Below are 20949 nucleotides of genomic sequence, written 5' to 3' on the forward strand. Positions count from 1 at the left end.
CTGGTTTGAGTAGGTCTACGGGTGCAAATAGTAACGGTTTAGCATGTGCAATGGCAAGAAGTTCTTGGACCCGCCGTGGTGGCTCAGTGGTTACACTCCTTTTCATATGTAAGTTGCCCCTGCGCCATATTCTAGATTCAGGCCTTAAGTCATTGTTTCAGTGGTTGAGCTCAAGCACGCGGGTTCAATTCCCGGCCGCCGCGGCCACTTTTCTGATGGAGGCGGGAAGCGAAAACGCCTGTGTGTTCGAGATTTCGGCTCATAAAGATCCCCTGGTGTTCAAAATTAATCTGGAGCTCTCCACTGCAGCGCATCTCATCGCCTGTGTAGCGCTGGTGTGTTAAGCCTCATAATCAATAAATCAAGAAGTTCTTGGCTTGCCCGCAATGATGCGAACCTTTGCTTTCCCGCACATGAAATAGAAAACTGGCTTAATCAGCATGCATTGTGCAGGCAATCCAACAACAAGTGGAAGGGCTGTCAAAGATCACCTACGAAAAGTGTTTGCTGGAAACAATGACTGCTCTTGTCCAGAAAGCACCGCAAAGCACGTTGGCATTGAAACTTCCTGCACTGGTAAGAGGGCAGTTAGCCTCCTTTTTTATTTCATTATCGAGTTTTTTTTATGCCAACATTTTTAAATACTTATTCATTCATGTGCTTTGTGCTCTTGCGAAAAGTTGGTTCTTGTATCTGTGCTGTTTCATTCCTTCGATTGTTGAAGACTAATGCATGTGCTCCACATATTAAAAGCGTAAATGGTGGTGCTTTTATAAATTCCACCCTGTTATTCGGTGCTTGGCCTCACTTCAAATGTATACATACCAATTTGTGAAGCCTGTAATTTACTTGCAAATGTCCTGAATTAGCTGACAGTGCACTGATGTTGCGAGAATGAAACTCACAACGAAATCAGGCTCATGTCCTAAAACAAGAAACGATTGCCCTTTATATGTGGCAGTCATTTGCTGTTTCTGTGTGTGTGCAGTTACTAGCCGGCCAATTTGTTCCCTTTTTGTAAATGGGTGTCGCGGTTTTACCTCTTGCATATATAAATGACTGAAATAAGGGCAGTTAAGGAACAGTTTTAAAAAAACACGTTGTTTTGTTTCCAGGTGAAGCTTCTAGCAGTAACCCTGAAGCAGTGTCGCCTCTTCATGCTAACACCTGAAAAGTTTGAACACCTTTGCCTCACTGCGGCTGCCTTGATGGAAGTTTTCACAACTTCGTGGTATCAGCATTCGTGCTCGATAGAGGTATGCCAAGTGGGCTTGTTCTCTTCTCGCTCATTGCCTAGGCTTGCGCAGACCTTTGCAGGCTTTTTCGTGTGTGTGTATGAGGAGCTGTTGTGTGTTGCCTTATATTCAAAAAGCCTCCGTTGTTATTTTGTGGCTTACCTTTCTTGCTGTTTCAAACAAAGTGTGGGACATTTCATGACAAAGCTTTGATGAAAGCCTTCCTAAATAAAGGCCTGCTCACTTGTCAACCCCTCGTAGCTTCTGGCAGCTCTACTAACAAACAAAAGTGGCAATTGCGATTGATTGCTTTGTTGGGATAAAAGCAAAAAGTTGTGCTGAAATAAAGGTTAATGGGCAGTCAGCAACTAGTTTGTCATTAAGTGGAGTTTTTGTTCTGCATTTTCATTTGTGCTATAAGCAGCTGTCGTTCAATAGAGAGCTTTTTTAGGCTGCCAGATTCAGGGGAACTGTCCCCACTGAGTGAAAAAAGATTGTTTTCAACTGTGTGTGTGGAAAGACGTCATTAATTTGGATCTACTCGAGTAAAATGTCTGAATCATCCAAATGTAGAGATGTTGAAAAAACTACTATGCTGGGGAAAGTACTTGAAAAAGGCAGAAAGGAGGAGTTTTGGAGGTATAGTCAAATTTAAAAAATGATTAAGTGAGTTTGTAAAACTTTTATTTGTGGCTCTGTAAGGTGGCTCAATTCGGGGCATCCCTTAATTGTATAAACATAGAGCATTCATTTATTTCTGAAGATCAGAAAATTGAAGCAGCATGTAGTCATCTCGTGAACAACTGCCAAGATGTTGTATAGGAATGGGATGCGGCTTAGCACTGTCGAAGCCCTTTCACTTTTAATGGTAACTTATTTCATGCTTCTTAGAAAACTTTCTTGCCTCCAGGCATGATTTGTTTAGTTGATGTGAGCTACCAATCTATTAAATGCCATCTTGCGGACTTACTCACGTGTTGTCACAGTCAACGTCGCCAAATTGTAAGACCGGGGTGAAAAAGAAAGACATTTCCCGTGGAAAACAAGAAATTATGTGCACAATTAGAAAAATTACAAGGTATTTTCTCCAGGTAAGATGTGATCGACCAGCTAAGAGTGTTTACATCATTTTTACGTGAGCCTACTCCTCATAAGTGACATTGGTGAGTCATCCCACACTCGTGTTAGCAAAGATTAGAATCGCCGGTACGTTTTTTGTCTACTCCGACAATGGACGCAAAAATCCTAGCAGGGTAACACTCCCAGCTTCGCTGTCAAACTCAACGTACAGGGTACTTGCTCTAAAATTTTGCCTCCAGTGAAGCCCGATCCTTCGCCACAATGTCAGGCTGATGTCCCTTCTAATTGCTTTTCAGGAGGCGTTTGTCCACCTCAAACCCTTGCTCCCAGACATGATGTACCTCGTGCACATGAAAAAGGACAGTCCGTCAGAGGAGGTTCACAAGCTGCACAAGTCAATCAAGCGATTCGTGCACACAAGCCTGTTTCTCAGGTCTGTTGATACCGCCTTTCTTTTGCTGCCCTCAGCTTCCACAGTTATTTCCTTTTAAAACGCAAGCTTTCTTAGTGGGGCCAATGCTGTCCTGTCAGAAAGCTAATGCATTTGTCCCCATAAACCGGTTGGTCGACCAATAAGCTTTGATAAGATCTCTGGACACATGGTGCATGCGTGAAACCGGGCCTCCATTGTGTCAAAACGATCACTTGAAAATTAACAAAAAAGGAATAGTTCCAGATAATACAATACACGCATCAGTCATGAAGAAGGAGTACAATAGTATCACCTTTATCTCACTTATCGGTATACATTCAGATCGTTTGTAGATGTGTTTACTGAGTGCATAAAAAATCAGTGTGTGGGTTCGGTCTTCGTTTGCGAATCGGGTCTTTATAGGTCTGACGCTTGATTGGACGCACTTCTAGCGAAGGTTTTGACGCAGCTTTGATGTGAAAAAGCTTTCGTGCCTCCCTCAACTTTCTTTAAGAAGGAATGGTAAAGCGTATTTTTTTTTTCTATTTCGGGATGCAAGTCACAGCTGGGAAAAAGTGAGGCTGCCCGTTCTAGCTAGTAAATTGGTAATGGGATAGAGAAATTGCGAGACAGCTACATGCAATGCACTGTTATTGACAGTGCACTGCTTTTGGTGAAAGATTTTCGTCTTACTTTTGTAGGTAATACTTTGTAGGTAATACTTACTTTGTAGGAAATAATGTTGGTAATACACCTAGAAAAAATTCTTTTTTGTAGGTGTAGATTTATAGTGTGGGCTTTAGAATAGACAGAATTAAATTCTACAACAATAGCCTGTGAAACGTGTCCTGTCGTTACCTCCTGGCCGTGCAAGTCGCTTGCAGTTACTTTCTTTTTTTTGCCTGTTAAGGGCCCCACAGGCCTTAACAGGCAAACATAGCTGGGTATATTGGAAAGGTAAAATTCTGTTTTAAGAGCAATAAGTGAGCAATAGAAATTTAAAGTAGCATGTTAGAATGGGAGTACCAGACATCACATGCTCTTAGTTTATGCATTAACAAAAGACACCTTGAGCTAATTGTTTAACTTGGCCACACTTGCCTGGTTATTTTGAAACCGAATAAAAGCAGTTTTCACCTATAGAACCACAGTGAGTGATTATTGCATGTTGGGGAATGGGAGCATCGTCTGTCTCATCAAGAACGAAACACTCTGCCTCCAGTGAAGTGGTGTCGAGCCTTTTCTTCTGGCAAATATAGATGGCGTCATAGTTTTATGATGTGCGTTCACCTGTCTCTGTGGGCAGGGCCTTGTACAGAAAAAATTGTTTTTATTCAGTTAAAAAATAACCACACCCGCCGCGGTGGCTTAGTGGCTAAGGCGTTGCGCTGCTGAGCACGAGGTCGCGGGTTCGATTCCCGGCCGCGGCAGCCGCTTCTCTGATGAAGGCGAAAAGCAAAAACGCCCGTGTGTACGAAATTTCGGCGCACGTTAAAGATCCCCAGGTGGTCAAAATTAATCCGGAGCCCTCCACTACGGCGCGCCTCATCGCCTGCGCTGCGTCGGCGCGTTAAACCCTACGATCAAAAAATACCCACCTGTCAAGTGCCGTCACGAATCATGGACTACAGTGGAACCCCGATAATGCGACTTTCAAGGGACCACGCGAAATTGTCGTATGACCGGGGTGTGGATAAATGCCGGCCTAGTAGATGGTCTCACGCGACAAGTTGGCTAAGAACTTATTTAAAATACTGTATTTAGTGCATTCTCGTGTGATTTGTGAGCCTTTAGCTAAAATTCCAAGTTTAGAAAAAAAGAAACACTCATTTTGTGCCCCCCTCTCGTCTACGGCGTCTGAGCTAGCTCTCCAGCCAAGCGCCGCGCACTACACGACCTCTGTGCCGTCCGTCCGGCGCTATTTATAGCCCGCCAGCCCCCTGCGCCTTGCGCACGCGACGTAAGCCCGACATGGTCGGACAAATTGATCTCTCCCGGTATGTAAACACCGTCGCGTCATAAAGCGCATATGCGCGACGGGGGGCGCCTACTGGTGGCCGCGAAATGCGGTGGTGGTTGACAAAACGCACCTGCGCCGACGGCGCGACGTGGCGACGTGGCACCCTAAAGGAACGATGTGCCGTTGGCTCAGACTGTCGCTGGCCGCCTACATTACAGGTGGGGGGTCTATCTAGCCTAGATGCGGCCTTCGCACCTCTATGTGGCTTTCTGCGCCTAAAACCACTGCAATACAACTGTGTACCGTTCGGTCAACTAACGACTGGGGCATTTATCCTTTCGGATAATCAGTGCGCGACAGAACAACCTAAAAGGGCTCATTCTGAAGGTTGGTACTCTTGCGACGTGTTCCAAGAACATTTTTGAGGATGCTTCGCATGAGCTACATACCAAGGAAAGCTCATTCATTTTTGTTTTTGAGGTCCACTTACGCCGAGAGGGGCCTTAGGCAGCGTGTACGCTGCCTGTCCTTGGTATCCTTGCGTCCCCCAGAGACAGGGGCGTGTGCACGGTTTCATGTCGAGGGGAAAAAGGAAGTTATGAAAGGAGGAATAAGTAAAATAAATAGCAACAAAACTAAAATATAGGAAGCCAAAGGCAAGAATTACTCCAGTAAAAAAATATCGGGATTATGTGTTCTACATAAGTTACCGATTATTTTGTTGCATTTTTTCCAGGTGAAATCGCGAAATGGTTCATCGTCATCATGAGAGTACACCCAGGAGGTTATACGAAACAGGTTCTAGCCTAACCTCCTTGGAGTACACGCAACAGCCACATATAGTTAGTGTGTAGCTTGTGACAGTGGCATTAAAATAATTATCAGCAGTCATTATTCATGCTAGTCAAAGTTAAAGGCCTTGCACTTTCCGCTGCACATGCCAGCGTCGGAAAACCGCAACAGAAGAATACATTCACATAGTCTGTTCACTTCGAGCAAACTCATTTTTTGAGCTCAGTGTGCAGCAACACAGATGCATGAGCGGCCCATCTCGCGGCAAAGGCACGATGCTAAATGCGGGCATGGCAAGCATCTCTGTTTCGCCGCTGCCTCAAGGCATATTATGATTGAGCTATAAATTTATTGCACCTACGAGCACGCATTAGTCCTGAGCATATTTCTTCTGCTCCCCATATGACCAAACTTGGTCGATCTGGCCAACGCCGTCTGTATAAACATTGCCTGACGCGTCGGCCGCTTTCCAATGGGAAGGGTAGGGACGCATAGTTCAGCCACTCCACCGCTAAGTGGCGCACGTCGGCGGACGCCGCGCCTTATGTCACTGCTCACGAGTCGCGAACACTGCACCCATTTCTACAGCAAGTGTCTGTCAGCTTGCCTCGAAGGCGTCGGAGCGCCGCCTGGGGAACGCTAGACAAACTAAACTATTTTGCATAGTTTCCGAGAAGCGGCGCTGGCTGGCGAACATGAAAGCACGTAGGAAGGCTACAGAGCGGGATAGGGTAGGAGGGAGCAACAGGAGAGTGGCTGTTTGGCCATTTTTCGCTCGCGCGTTAGGCAATGTTTATACAGGCGGCATTGATCTGGCGGTAGGCGGCTATTGCGGGTCGCTCGTCAAAATGTTTATTGCGTGCGCCCTAATCAGGTTAGACATTCATTGTCTTTTTAGCGCTGTACTTTACTTGGCCAAAACAAAAATTAGTGCCCTTCCCCTCTGTGAAGAAGGATGACTTGCGAAGCTGAACGGAGTACACGAAATGCACGAAACAAAACACATTTGTTTGTAATTTGCGATGGAGCAATTAGCACTTAGCCCAATGAAACTTTGCAGGACTCTAGATATATTCTAGTGGACAAACATGGATATATCTGTTTCCCTCCCGCGTCGTGGGCATCTTACTGTCGGCACAACACAGCAACACAATCCGCTCGACCACTGAGGACACTGGAAAGTTCGCAATGGGGCGGTGGACGTACGCACGTTACACCCCCCACCAAAACAACGCACATGTCATCAGTGAGGGCATAAAACCTATATCTGCGCGTGAAGGGTTCGTCGCATGAAGCAGACTGCGTGCACCCGAACGTCATATCATCGGTGTTTTTAATGCATTGTTTCTGTGGGTAGTTTGCCAGGACTGCAGTGATCTGTCGTAAAAGGTGGGTCGTCGTAAGTCCGGGGGACGTATCAGTGGGGTTTCACTGTACAATCAAATGGGACTATTTTAGCATGAATGAGTGAAGCTCAGTAAAGCTTGATGTTGGACTAGTTGGTGTAACATGCTCTTGAAGGTAAGTTGCACTTGTTATGATAACAGAGACAGACACAGGAAGAAAAAAACAACACTCACAAGAAGGCGGCAAAACAGAGACGGACACGGGAAGAAAAATCAACACTTTCACAAGGCAGTGGCGCAAGCGCCGCCTTCTTGTGAAAGTGTTTTTTTTTATTCCTGTGTCCGTCTTTGTGATCATAACAAGCACAACTTACCTTCAAGAGACGAATGAGTGACCAGACCAGTTTACTCACAAGAAAATCTGTCTAGTGGTTCCGGTAATATTGCAATGCCCTGCATAATCTCAAAGAGTGTGCGGGCGTTTCACATTGCTTAATTTTTTTCTTAAAAAAAAAAACAGGAACAACGTCACTGAATGGTTGACTGCCCTGTATGAGTACCTTCGACTGGACGGCTTCAATGCACATGTGCCTTTGAAGAAAGGGGACCCAAACTGCAAGGAAGGCATGGAAGCAGGCGACGACGAGATGGAAGGGGAGGATGTGAAAGTGAACCAAGGAATGGTTGCAGTTCTGCAAGCAGAACCTCATCGCCGTGCCAGAGTGAAAAAAGGGGAAGGATTCCTGCTGGAGAAGCTGATGGAATTCTTTGCCGAAGTTTGGAAAGGCGCTGTAAGTTGCAGGCATTTTGCTCGCGTTTAATTATTTTTTCTTACCCACTTTTTAGCAGAGCTGTTCCTCCTGTTCTTGCTATCGAGAATTTTTGCTCAGACGCCTTGACAGAACACATCCAGTTTAATCGTTTTCTCACCTGACTTTTTCAAAGTTGGGTTCAAACTCTGGGAGGAAATATTAAATATGCACATGGGTTATCATAGGGGAAAAAGGGTCCTTTAGCGGAGATTCCTTCTTTACTGAAGTTTATGCTTGCTTTCAATGCAGCCTGTAGCCTTCTATTGAACAGCAGTAATGTTACAACAAATTTACAGACTACTGCAAGCCAGGAACTTCTTTCGCACATCATATTTATCTCATGCCTCTGTGAAAAGATCAGATTAAAAAATTTGGGTCAAAGGATAGGTTTGTATGAGGCAGGGTAGCAGTTTTTGTAAGTTTATGTGGGAGGCCTTTGTCCTGCAGTGGACATCACTATGTTTATAGCAAATATTTAAATAAAGAACATGAACAACACTTGTTTTACTTTCCTTTACCTTTGGAGTACACATGTTGAGTAGGGTTGCCACCTTTCCCCGAAAAAAAAGCTCTTCGAGGGGGTGGGGGAGGGGGGGGGGGGCATGGTTTATAAAATGTTTAATTTGCGTTGAAAAAAAATGTGCCATGTTTTTGACATGCAGTGCCATTTATTGTAGCGTTTTCTTAGAGAGAAATCAACATAACGTTTGTACTGAAAGTGATTCAGAGCTTGGTTATTGCTCTGTATGTGCTTCACTGAAAATTAACCGTAATTGCTGACCGTGGCGGCTGCATTTCGTTGTTTTGTTCCTCCCTTAGGTCCCCTTCCATCTCAGGCAGCGCACTCGCTCGCGTATTTTTTCTGCTCGCGTCTCTTTGTGTAGCTTGGGAACACGTATTTATTATCTTAGTTGTTGAATTGATGCTTATAAAATTCCAAAACGGACTTAATCATGGCACGAGGGCCAAGAAACCGGCCAATGACGGCCGGTTTAAGTATGGACCGGCAACCGGCCCACTGTTTAAAAAAACCAGTTGGGCCGGTCCAAAACCGGGCAGATGGCAACCCGAATGTTGACATGAGTTCTGGGACTGCTCCATCAGCACTTAGCTGGTGGTATTTCACGGTACCACGTGCTTCCTTCATCATTGAGTTTGCCTCACATTGTCATTAGAATTCTACGTTAAAGTCTAGTACTGTCCTTGGAAAGCGTCATCGTCTTGTTATGCTGTGCTGAAACTGGGGATGAAATCGTGGGCTGTGGCACACCGATGTGAACTGTAGAAATTTTGAGGGCAGGCAGTGGGCTGCATTTTGATCATGTTCTCAATGTTATCTCAAACAATAGCATTCAGTTTTGCGAACAACCTGGCCACGTGCATCTCTGAAATGTTGTTACAAACACCAGAGGGAGACAGTAGTGAGTACATTCTAATTATTGCGTAACTCAAGGAAAAGACAAAATTGCACAGAAGCAGTGGTATACATCTACCACTCCAAAGCACGACAATGTTGCGATGTGGTAGCATTGGCGTCAGTTTCTGTCAAAAAAAAAAAGAAAGAAAAGTAAAATCGCAATTTAGGTGGGAAACTGAGGAAACAGCAGGGCTGGTGGTCTTCACTAGCTTTAACTTGGCTTTTCTTAGGTCTGCCCATCCTATCGTTCGATCGGACACCGGTGCCGCCGAGTGTGCACCATCTCTCCCAACTAGATGAACACCTGCACATCGGAGCTTACGTCATCACCAGGTGCAGGCAATCCCCAACGTGTGCCTCCCCACACTTGCTTGTTGGCTCCTCGTCTCTTCGCCATTTCCCCTCTCACTTCTTTCCCTGCCATTTTCCTCCTTTCCACTTTGTTGAGAGGAATTTTGACGAACATCATGGATGCAACTCAAACTTAAACAGCTCCGCTGTGAAAAAAGAGCAGTGGCAATGGCAAAAATTTGGGCGTTTGGACGATGGTGTGGGTCGCGACTCCCATCAAACTAATGGCGGCCGAGAGCGTGTTGGCACTGTTGCAGTAGAAGTCCCTGCACGGTCGTCATTATTGCAAACAGTTGAAAAATGTTTCTTTTGTGTTATCTTTCTTGTGATGTTAACTTTTACGTCAGTGTTTCACATCTCTCAGCACTATGCGGTGGCCTTCCTGTTCGTTGCAGGACTCTCCCAAGAAGCCCGCTGCCGATTTTCTCCCGGAGTTTTTCTCTGTGTTCCTCGAGGGCCTCATCTCCCTTAACAAGTATGTGCTCACTGTTGTTGTCTTCTTTTTGTGGCTTACTCTTAGCACAAAGGCAGGCTCAAATGGGTCAGCAAGGGGATGCTTTTGTAAATGTTCTCACTACACTGCAACATTTATTTGTGGACAAAAAGGGCGCCCTCACCAGTCTGCAGCACCCCACTGTGGAAGCTGTCTTCATCAGTTCACACAGAGGTGTTTTGTTGACAACTGGTTTTTGAGGTGATTTTTGAGATCCTGAAAACAAGACAACTTACATTCACTGGCCCGCTGGCACTCTCCCCCAATCCTGGCGCCATTCCAACAATAACCTTATCTCCATACCCAGTAAACCTTTCACTCTCTTTAACCTCTGACCCATCTCCTTCACTTCCTGCCTTGGAAAACTCCTTGAGAATCTAGTCCATATGTGCATCCTACACCACCTTGAAATGAACTCCACCTTTTCCCACAATATGCTTGGCTTCCGACCCTATCTGTCCACACAGGATGCTCCCATCCAAATCGATCATGACCTCCTTTGTACCGACTCTTTTAAAGACAATGCTGCTCTCCTTGCTCTTGATATACACAAGGCCTTCGACCACCTTTCTCACACTGCTATACTCCACGCTGCCTCCCAGCACAACCTGGGCCGACGTACCTATCAATACCTCTCCAGTTTCCTTCACAATTGCACAGCCGCCCCCAGATTTGCCCCCTCTAATTCCAAATCTTCAAAATGCCAAACCATGGCACTCCCCAGGGCACAGTCCTTTCACCTCTCCTCTTCAATCTCACCCTCTCCTCTCTTGCCTCCACGCTACTTCACAGCCCTTTTTTCCACAACTCTATTTGTGGAGGTGATATCACCCTCTGGGTTCCCTGCGGCAGTGATGCACACATTACGCACATTCTACAGGCCGTATTGTATGTAGTCACCTCAGCCATTACCCCATTCCGCCTTTCCTACTCACTCTCCAAATTTGCTCTCCTTGTGTTCCCTCCTGTCCCCACTAAAACACCCACATTTCCTCTGATTTAACTCTTCCACTATGGCCACTCTATCCTCCATGTCACTCAACTTCGTATCCTTGGCCTACACCTGCAATCCAGTTGCTCCTGCTCACATACTATTACACAACTCCGTAACTGCACCATCAAAAACCATCCATCTTATCTGCCTAACACCACGGCATGACTGAAACAGAGTGACTCCGCCTGTTGCAAAGCTTCCTACTCAGTCAACTCACCTACTGCTCACTCTTGCACACACCCAGTCCTTGGACACCCTCCTTTGGGAAGTATACAGAATGGCCTTACTCCTCCCATCCTTGGCATTTAGCTCTCGCCTTACTAGCCTTGGCCTCTACAACACCATCACGGAACTCCTCGACACCCATCGCACTGCCCAGTACGTCCATCTCTCCTTTACCCCTTCAGGCTGGCACGTCTTCCACCACCTCTGCATAAACCTGCCAACACACCCTGCCTGTCCCCCCACCCATGCGACACCTCATTCGAATTTGTCCTTTGCCCCGTAACATGCGTCCCTCTCAGCACCATTACCATCGCTTAGCCCTCACTCACTATCATGAGACACGCTACCCATGTTCCGAGTGGCTTCCGAACCACTCTCAACTTACAGGGACATTAACCTGCACCACCGCCTCCCCCACCAAACTCTACCCACCCCCCACCCTCCCCTCACTCACCCCCGCTGCAGCTCACATGTGGCGGCATCTGCAAACACACACATCCCCTCGCCGCACTTAAATGGTTCACACACCCCCCACATTTTCACCTCCTCTAACTGCGCAGCATGTGGGGCTTTCGACACCCACTACCACTCCCTTTGTGAGTGTCCAGCTTCCCCGTACTCCCTTCGACTCTCCTCCACAGGGAACAGGCCCTGGGCAGCCCAGACATCTCTGATTAAGTATTAGTGACGTCGTTGGGCACTGGATGTTGTGGTGGCCCGATGGGCCTCCGCCACCCCCCTTCCTAAACTCAGGGACATGAACAAAGTTTGTTCTCTCTCTCTCTCACCTGTCACTGTTGCTATCTCCCAGGTTTCTTGCTTATCATTTTTTATCTTTTCGAGACTTGACACTGACGCTTTCAATTTCTCTCAGGACTGAAGACCTACAGTCGAACACAGTCTTGCTAGCTTACTTCGCCCACCACCTTGGAATGGAAAGCCCTGCTTTCAGTGGAACTGTGCCTTTCGTAAGTACCGCCTGTGGTAGGCGGATGCTTTCATTTCGTTTGTCGACGATGGAGTGAGACATTGGGAACTGGGGTAGGCAGCTAGATGGAAGAAGGGAACCTGCTGTCAAAGTTGGCAGTAGTGCTTGCATGTTTTTTTTTTTTTTTTGGTTCACAGTGCAAAACAGCGTAATTGATACATCTAATGGTCTAAACAACCTACAGTAATCTCTATTATGAACAAGGGGAGTGTTCTATAAATTGCGCACATAATAGCTTTGTGCGAACGAGGAATGCTGTCCCAGGTTTTGAGCCACTAATCTCTGACAGGAGGTCCATTGATGTTTTCAATATATTTTGGTCTTGCGCACATATACAGTTGCGCGCATACTTGCGACTGTCTACGGGCAGCCAAACAGCATACACATGAAAGCATTGCTCATCATTTGTGAAATTTTTTCTGCTGAGGCTGAAACCTGTAGCACCTCCCTGAGGATTGTCCCTCAGTTTCTTTTAGTGGGGAGGTTTCTTGGTTCCAGAAGCATTGCAAGCTGGGCTAGTCGGAGAGACGTGATCAAGGACGAAGCGAGTGCGAACTTGAATGTGCGTGCGCAACGGGTTTTGTGTATAGCTTTGCTTTGCCTTGTGGCCGAACTTATTGTATCAATGTGCATTTGAGTATGAATTTTCATTAAAAGGCTGTCTATCATCGCATCTTTCTTCACAGTGTACTAAGCGTAACGGATGTAAACTGAATTTTCCTGACACGGACATTTTATTTACGCACGGTCAACAAATTCTCCGTGAAATATAGAAGGGTTCCACATTTCAGAAAGACAGGAGAAGTGTGTTATCTAGGCGAGTGTGGGTCTACATCCCAAAAAGATTTTCTATAGTGTGGGCCTTGATTGTAGCTGGTGTTCATCTTGTTGCTTCCTCACCGTGATTTTGTAAAGTTGTTTCGCCCATGCGCAGTGCTTTTTATTGTTTTGTGTTGTGCGTATATATATTCACCTTTCTTGATATTAAACATTAGTTAGACCAGTGGCTGTTCTTGGTTCCACAAGACTGCTATGCCTTCTTAAACTTTATACCCTAAAAAAAGAAACTAGTATATTCTTGCGTCTAATCCCTGTCTCTCTTTCCTCCTGCTCTCTCGAAGGAGATGGGCCTGACAACGCAGCAGCGCCTGCGCCACCTGTGCAGCCTGCTCCGCACGTACCAGGCGACGGAGCAGTACTGCCTGGTGGTGGTGATGCCCCAGTTCAAGCGGAGCCTGTTCAAGCCCCGCCGGTGGTTCGGCGAGCTGGCCGCACGCCTGCAGCCCCTCGGGGACGATGACCGCTGCGCTGCCTGGTTCCACTGCCTCGGCGCCGTCATGCGCATCGCACCCAACCTCGTCGAGGGCAGCATGATCAAGACCCTGCGCAAGTGCTGGGAGGTCTGCGGCACGGTGAGGGGCAGTCTGGCAGGGAAACTACTTGGCTGCACGCCCTTGTCTCGTTGGGATGGCAGTGGCCCCTTCGAGCGTCGTAGAATGTTGGGGCTGTGGAAGGGGAGGGGGGCGGATGGGGAGTCTGCCTAATTTATCCTCTGTTTGTGCTTCCCATCAGGTGGTGAGTTTTCGGGAAGGGAATGCTGCAGTTGGGGGAGGTTCTCTTGGAAAGGAGGCTGAGAGGAGCAGCTTCCTCCGTCACCTTCATGTCGTATCGTCAACAGTGGATGAACATAGCTGCATTTGCGGAAGAAGGCACCCGTGGGTGGTAATGGGTCAAGGACAGGGGTAGAAGTAAGAACAAAAACAAGCCACCAAAGTTGACCTTGAGTCTGCTGTCACTTTAAGGAGTATAATCCCCTTCCTCCCCCGCCGTCTTTTTCTTCAGCAATGTAGTCAGAAAGTTAGTTTCATGGGGTATGCGTGGAAATGGTGTGAAATATTTAGCATATTGTAGCCCACACGCACATGGAGTAGTATAAACTCTGTGAGACGTTTCAATGAAACCTGACTGTTAAGCTTTGTGAAACGCATTCTGTGTTACCACTTTCTCTAGCACGATAGGGCACAATAGTTCAGGCAAGGGGGCAGCTTTTGTGTGTCCTGATAGTATTTCTCAGCTGCTTATTGAGCTAAAGATCCACTGCATGCTCTCAGCTTACTCGCTCTAATATTATCCACTCATCACCGTAATTGCTGTTGCGAATGTTATCATTCTAATGGTGCAGTGCCCCCTTGCAATGGCTGGCGATATCCTGCTTTACTTGTGCACTGTTTCAATTTGTTTTTGGTGACGCAGGTGCATTTCTGTCTCCTTTTCTATAGTCGGACCCAAACACCCTGGAAGCCCGGGACAAGCTTTTAGAGAGCATTTTGAGCACGTACATCGAGCTGTTTCGGATACCGAAGCTCGTCCGAAACATGTTCTCGTCATTCACAAGCCTCTGCTCGCCTTTGGCCCCATCCAGCGTACCAGTGTCATTTTTGCGAAGATTTGCTGCCTGCTGCATTGACCTTTCACCTGGCCAGCTGACAGAGACGTGGCAGGTGCTTGTCAACCAGCTCAAGTACTGGACATCTGGAGACACAGCTGAAGGTAACGCCATCCTTCTCTCTGACACTCAGTTGGGCGATTCGGTATGCTTGTGGGATGGAAGTATTGAATTAAGCACGGATAGTCTGTTCATATCAGTTTTAAAGGCAGAGCACTTTAGGGGCTCACTTTGTTGTCGTGGCTTGCTGTAACGCTCGATGTCAAGCGACTGCCGGAATCAGGCGGCGCAGTGAGATAACAAAACCAAGTAGAGCCCGGCGTTCTGTCATAGGGCGTCCCGCAGAGGCTTCGGAAAACAAGTGGTTTAAATAGTCATAACCGTTCGAAACTAATGAAATTCTGGCACTTGTCATACATCTCCCCGTTGTTTAGCACAGAAAAAAAAAACAGCAGGTACATTTGATGCAAAATATATGTAATTAACCGGCAACACCTGCGTTCATTCAGTTCAGAACGCTCGTTGGTTTGGTTTTTGCGATAGTAAGCGAAAAAAAGTGGCAGTGCAAAACCGGCACGTGTGGGAGGAAAAGCAAGCACAAAAAGAACAGAGCTCCCCCTGGCGCTGTTTCAGGCAGGGGGCGCGCGAGCACTGCAGAGGCAGGAAATTTGAATTGCACTGGGTGGTCGCTGTGAGCGGATAACGGCGCTACAGCCCAAAACGGCGAATCGCTGCTCTGCACTTTCGTCAGCTTTCACATTGAGTGAAATGGCTTTAATTTTTTTTTTTTTTTACCCTGTCGCATTCACACCTTGCAAAGGAAAATATTAGCTTGCAGTTTTATGGTTGTATCGTCCCATCGCGCACGAAGTTTGGAGCGTGTGAGATTTGAGGGCAGGATGTCGTCTGTACTCACAACTCGCATTCAATTCGAAGTTCTTTGAAATTGCCCCTGCAAAGAACTTTGAAAGAGCTAATTGTGATATTGAATGGGTTTATGTATCCATGCCGACCAAACAGCCTTGCTTTAGCGTGTTTCGTGGGTACGTTGCTTGGTAAGTGTTCGGTGGTTTACATAGCAAGTCAGCTGGAAATGTGAGGGAATGTTTGGGAGAGCGTGAAACTTCTGTAGAGTATGCGAGTTTTGAGCAGAGGTTGAAACATGCACCAGAATCGCTGCAATGAAACTAACTGTCAATCACGTTGTTTGATGGGTGTAATGTGGAAAACTGGGAACGCACTTTTTGAGTTCAGTCTGCAAGTACTATTATAAACCACAACTGAATATTCAGTTGCCACTGGTGAGTTTCCTAGTGCTGGTTAATGCGCACAGTTCTTAACACTTTCAAAAATGGCCAATTTTGAGTGCTTCCAGAAAACCTTTTTTTTTTTCTCTTGAGCTACTAGACACATTTAGCATTGCTATGCATGAAATTGCAGCTTATAGATTTCTCTTTCAAACACATAACAGCACTTTTGTGAAAGGTGTAATTATTGACAGTTTATTGGTCAGTGAAACAAAAAAATGCACAAAAAAAGACAAAACACAGATGGGCTATTTTACTGAGCCTAAAATATTTTATAGTAATTCTAAGATATACAATCTGCTTCTACTTTCCCGAGCTGTGATTCAACATATACTTCAACACTGTACACCAAATTCTGGATTTTTGTGGGCCTACCACCCTAACGGCCCTGACGGCTGTGCCACTCGGTGAAGCCACTTGAGAATCAGTCAGTCTCTCTAAAATATCATCCAAGCATGCTTGTTTGTGTTCTCACACAAAATCCTTATCACTTCAGCGGTAAAAAACAAGAAAAAAAAAATCTGGCGCTCTTGACAAGCAGCACGCATCGCTCCGCATCTCCAACTTTACACGAGCGCCAGGCTATCTTGAAGGTGATAACGCGATACGGCGCGGCGCAATTGGCAAAATATCCCAGCTGCGCGTTGTCCAGACCCTACACATGAAATTAATAATCCGCAGTCGTCATCTATTAGGCACATTTTGTGTATAAATACAGTGAAAATTCGAAAACGAACTTCACTGGCAGCACCTGTCAAAGTCTGAGGCTGATGAATGGGAGAGTCTTCGTCAGAACTAAAATCTGAAGAATCCACATCGTTGCTGGAGTCATCACTGCTGCTGGGGTAAAAAAATGAGAAGCAGCAGTGGCTGAAGTTCCTGAAACCGCTGTCCCCCTTTGCAGAGCTCATGCAGTGAAATGAGACTTCATTTTCGCCCAACTTGCCACTACCTTGCACTCAAATTTCACTCGCGATGCCATCTACCCATGCGAAATGTAAACAAACAGTAATAAAACTGAAAAACGGTTTCCAATGAACGCACCAGATGGTTTCAGTTGTCCAAATAGTGTCGTTTTTAGATTTTGCGGGATGTTTGAAGATCATTGTTCACCGTCAAGAAATAGTTAATCAGCCATGCAGTAGTGTAGGTGTGCGTTTGTGAACTCGATTTATCAGTCGTTATTCAGACTTTTCCGCAATCCGATTAATCACTCTACCGTATTACGCAGTTTCAATGTTAGCGGTAACGTTTTGAATGCTTCTGAAGATTCTTTTTTACAGTTTTTTGTTGCACAGAATTGCACCATATACAGTTGAACCTCGTTATAAGAGACATGGATGTAAGAGACAAATGGGTATAAGAGACGCTATTCACCCACATGGTTGGCTGCCCTATCTTTCCCATTGAATTGACCTCTTTTATAACAGACATGGGATGTACAAAGTTGGTTATAAGGGACAAGTCATCCTTGAACTTTAATCAATAATCTCGCTTGTAACAGGCATTTTAACTTCAGATGCAGTGCCACCAGTCACTAATTGCAGTTGCTTCCATTGTGGAAACACAGGTGGACGACAGATGCGTGCAGTTGCTATTTATCATAAACTTTAGCAAACAAACAGTGGTTCAATCAGCTATGAAATAACGATGAGAAGCCCTGCCAATGGACATGCAACTTACAGAAGTGGTTGAAGCTTACTGCCACCCACTGGAGCGAGACCGCACATGCGGGCTCTTCCACTCGCGTAGCTCCCAATCAAGAAGGATCGCAGATGTTCAGTCCTGCAAGCGTAATGGCTATGCACTCTGGCTATTCCATCAGGCTTGTGAACTCAACTTCTATGACTCATCTTCCGGAAACAGTGAAAGGAAAGAAAGCTTGCAGAATCGGTTGTAAAAAACAGTGTAAATACAGTCATGAGCTAAACAAAGATTCAGAACTGTTTTATAAATTCTCGGGGCCAAACATAAATTAGAATGAATCTTTTGCAACATGCTGTAGCGTTCTTTTGAGCTAATTTTAGTCATACGGTGCCCACATTGGACTAGGGTCTGATTAGTAAGTGAAAACATGGTTCCCTGCTTATAAGAGACATCTCGTATAAGAGACAGAAATTGCTCCCCGGTACGTGTCTCTTATAAAGGGGTTCAACTGTAGTATGCAACCCAATCGCAATAATTTTGCGTATTCGAACTGATCCTGTGGTCCGGTAAACATTTTCATTTCCGGGGGCAAAAACACTCGGTGATTCACCTGTTAATTTAAACACACTATGCCACCAATTATGCTCTCAGCAGTGGGTGAACAATCTGACTCACGTGGCGCCACCTCTGTCGTTTCAGAGTCCCCTCTGTACTCTCCAATGGCCCAACTTTTGAGAGCTGTGTGTAGGTGGACACCGGTGTAGGGTCTTTTAGTTTAACGGGGCACTCGAGTGATTCGTAAACAGTGCGGGATTACGAGCACAAATTGTAGTCTGGAGTCTCTAGGTCATGTTTCGACCACTCTTGCTGCGTTTACGCGACTTTATTCACTAGAAAAATCAATTCGAAAGTGCTGTTCTCCTATCTGCATCTTCGCCCATTTTCTGCGGCGTTTCGTATGACATCACAAAACAGTGGCTTGGGTTGGCTGCGCTACTGCACGGCTCGCCGGTCCTCTGACAGAGTCAGTCAGCCCAGCGTTTAGTCTGCCTACTTCCAACGGGTCATCGCAATTCGTTTGCTCAGTTAAAACTAAGCCACGACACGTTTGTGAATGGAAGATTGTGCCTTTACTTTGTTAGTTTGTACACTGTATCAAGCTCTAAGTCCAAGTCGCTCCACACGAGCGCTGCACAAGCGCCCATGTGACGCTTCGCTGACTGGTACGCTAGTATGTAGGAAAATCCAAGGCCAATTGAAGGCGGGAGAGGAGTCAGCGAAGTTAATATAGGTACTAAGGAAATAAATCAACCGAAACTTTCACCGTACGGCATAAAACTAGGGTGCAGGAAGTACCTTTTTGTGCTGGGTGAACAAGCACAGCGGTCAGCAGCACGACCACACAACTGCAAATGCTTTTCTGTCCAAGAAATGCAGTCGCTAGACATGAGATATTGCACGAATTCGGGGGACACTTACTGCACGAGCGCTATACAAGAAATAGTCGTCTAAGCTGCTTCAAATACTAAAACTAAATAAAAATGTAAACTGGCTCTCCATTATATACTTTGTATTTCCGATACTGGCAGCGCTGGCTCGTGGCCGAGTGGTCTCGAGCGCTAGGTATGTTGTTTTGCAAGTCGGAAGTTCGAATCCCCAAGAGGGCATTCTTTTTTCTTTCTTTCTTCTTTTTTTTTTTTTTTTTTTGCCAGTGTTTTTGTATACTGAATTCACCATTTTTGCGCTGTAACGTTCATTGCTCCACGAGCAAGTTTGTATAATGCGCGGACTGACACTGACGCGCTTGCGAGTTCTCGTTGGCGTGATGTTGCCATAAGCACCGACTGCTTGTGGGCAGTGGGCACAGTCCCAAATCAGCAGACCATTCGCGTGGTGCGAACACGCATTTTACAGTACAGGCATAAGACAGGCAAGCTCCAAAGATGGGGGAAAGCGCATCACATTTCAGCATCTGCGGTGACACAGAGTGCGTTCATCCACTGCGTAGGCCTTGGCTAGTGATTGCTACGATTCCAAGCCGTCCTGGGAGGCTTATCTTAGGCATTTTACAGCCGATAACATGGCAGAAGTGCGGTATGCCGATTACTGAGATATTGAGAATGCCCATCCAATGATAACGTCGCATGCCAAGCATGTTGTTTCACAGGACCGAAACCAAAACTTGTTTGAATGCTAACCTTGGACATCGTCCAATCACGTAGCACCTTTCACTGACATCACTGCTGTTAATTGGTGTGGCCACCGCAAACCGCGCATGGTAGTCTTTCTTCTTTCAGGCTTTATAAAATAAATACTACCTTATGCTCCGGATAAACGATGAAAAGTGTGTTAATTTGAGTCACTCTATGCAGTGCAAGCAAAAACGGGAGCTTGACCAATTCACTTCAGTGCCCCTTTAATAACTGATGGGGATATTACCCAAGCCACCTGTTGGGACCCTTTAGCCCTCAGCAGTGAAGATCCTGACTTCAGGGAAAAAATTCTGCCACCTAGCGTAACTGACTAACCTAGACTACAGGCTACTTCTTTTGCGAGCAGATTACGGATGTCACATTAGAGCTAATCTGCGAGCTCCAAGAGCTGTTTATTGAATCACGCCTGAAGGACTGTGCTGAAATGTGCGTTACTGATAACTTCCAGTTGCGATCCGCATTAAGAGATGTTAAATGTTCTCGAACTCGTCATTCTGGTGACGAAAGCTCAGCCTTCATGCAGCGCCTTACGTAGCGCTGTACATAAGTACTCCCATTTATTGAGCTTCATATAATTCGAACTCCTCTTTATTTAGACAAATTTTTGGTTCTCCTTGAGCTTGAATTGAGCTTTGGCTGCATTAGAGTGACTAAAGTGCCTACCAATGCTTGTTTACGGGTATTACTTTTTTCCCCCAGTTAGCTAGCCTGCTTTCCGTACAAGCTATAAGTGTAATAAACACCAGCAAGCCCTCATTTACAGAGTAAAATGAGCACTTTAAAACTTGTAGGCCTTGTTGTTACTATCCACAAGTTATGCTCCGTTTCTCATTTTGTAGTTTTGTTTCTTTTTTTTTATCCTGCAGGAAGTGCAGATCCTATGGAGGAGGAGGAACCAGAGTTGGAAGCGAAACCTAAAAAACCAATCAAGAAGACCAAAAAGGAGGAAGCGGAAGACCACCTGCCCAAAGTTTTTGTGGTGACAGAGATCTTGTACACTTTTGCGTGCCATGTCCAGCTCGTCAACCCGACCATGCCCTCCTCATATGTTGCGAAGGTCACCGAGCTCATGCAGGCGACTTCGGAGCTTGCTGCGCAAATGGTGGACTTCGCCATTGAGAAACAGAGCGTAAGTATGCCGGAACGCGAGCTGGTGTGACAGAATTCTTCAGTCTTTACTATTTACCAATGGGATTCCTGCGTGCACGGCCACATTTGGTAATCGTGCATC

The 20949-nt window shown here is 46.0% G+C and overlaps 1 protein-coding gene across 1 annotated transcript in view; it reads left to right on the plus strand.

The window, feature by feature from the left end:
- LOC144179059 (unhealthy ribosome biogenesis protein 2 homolog) overlaps nt 1-20949 on the plus strand; it is a 64144-nt gene that overhangs the window by 8059 nt on the left and 35136 nt on the right. Inside the window, exons 6-14 of the mRNA XM_077707247.1 lie at nt 454-576; nt 1116-1256; nt 2612-2748; nt 7346-7616; nt 9801-9880; nt 11992-12085; nt 13227-13517; nt 14385-14655; nt 20585-20847. Coding sequence (XP_077563373.1) covers nt 454-576; nt 1116-1256; nt 2612-2748; nt 7346-7616; nt 9801-9880; nt 11992-12085; nt 13227-13517; nt 14385-14655; nt 20585-20847 — 1671 coding nt within the window. The remainder of the gene's footprint in view (nt 1-453; nt 577-1115; nt 1257-2611; nt 2749-7345; nt 7617-9800; nt 9881-11991; nt 12086-13226; nt 13518-14384; nt 14656-20584; nt 20848-20949) is intronic.

Source organism: Haemaphysalis longicornis, unplaced genomic scaffold (genome assembly GCF_048455015.1).
Source record: "Haemaphysalis longicornis isolate Haplotype H1 unplaced genomic scaffold, Haemaphysalis longicornis Haplotype H1 scaffold_4, whole genome shotgun sequence".
Lineage (NCBI taxonomy): Eukaryota > Metazoa > Arthropoda > Arachnida > Ixodida > Ixodidae > Haemaphysalis > Haemaphysalis longicornis.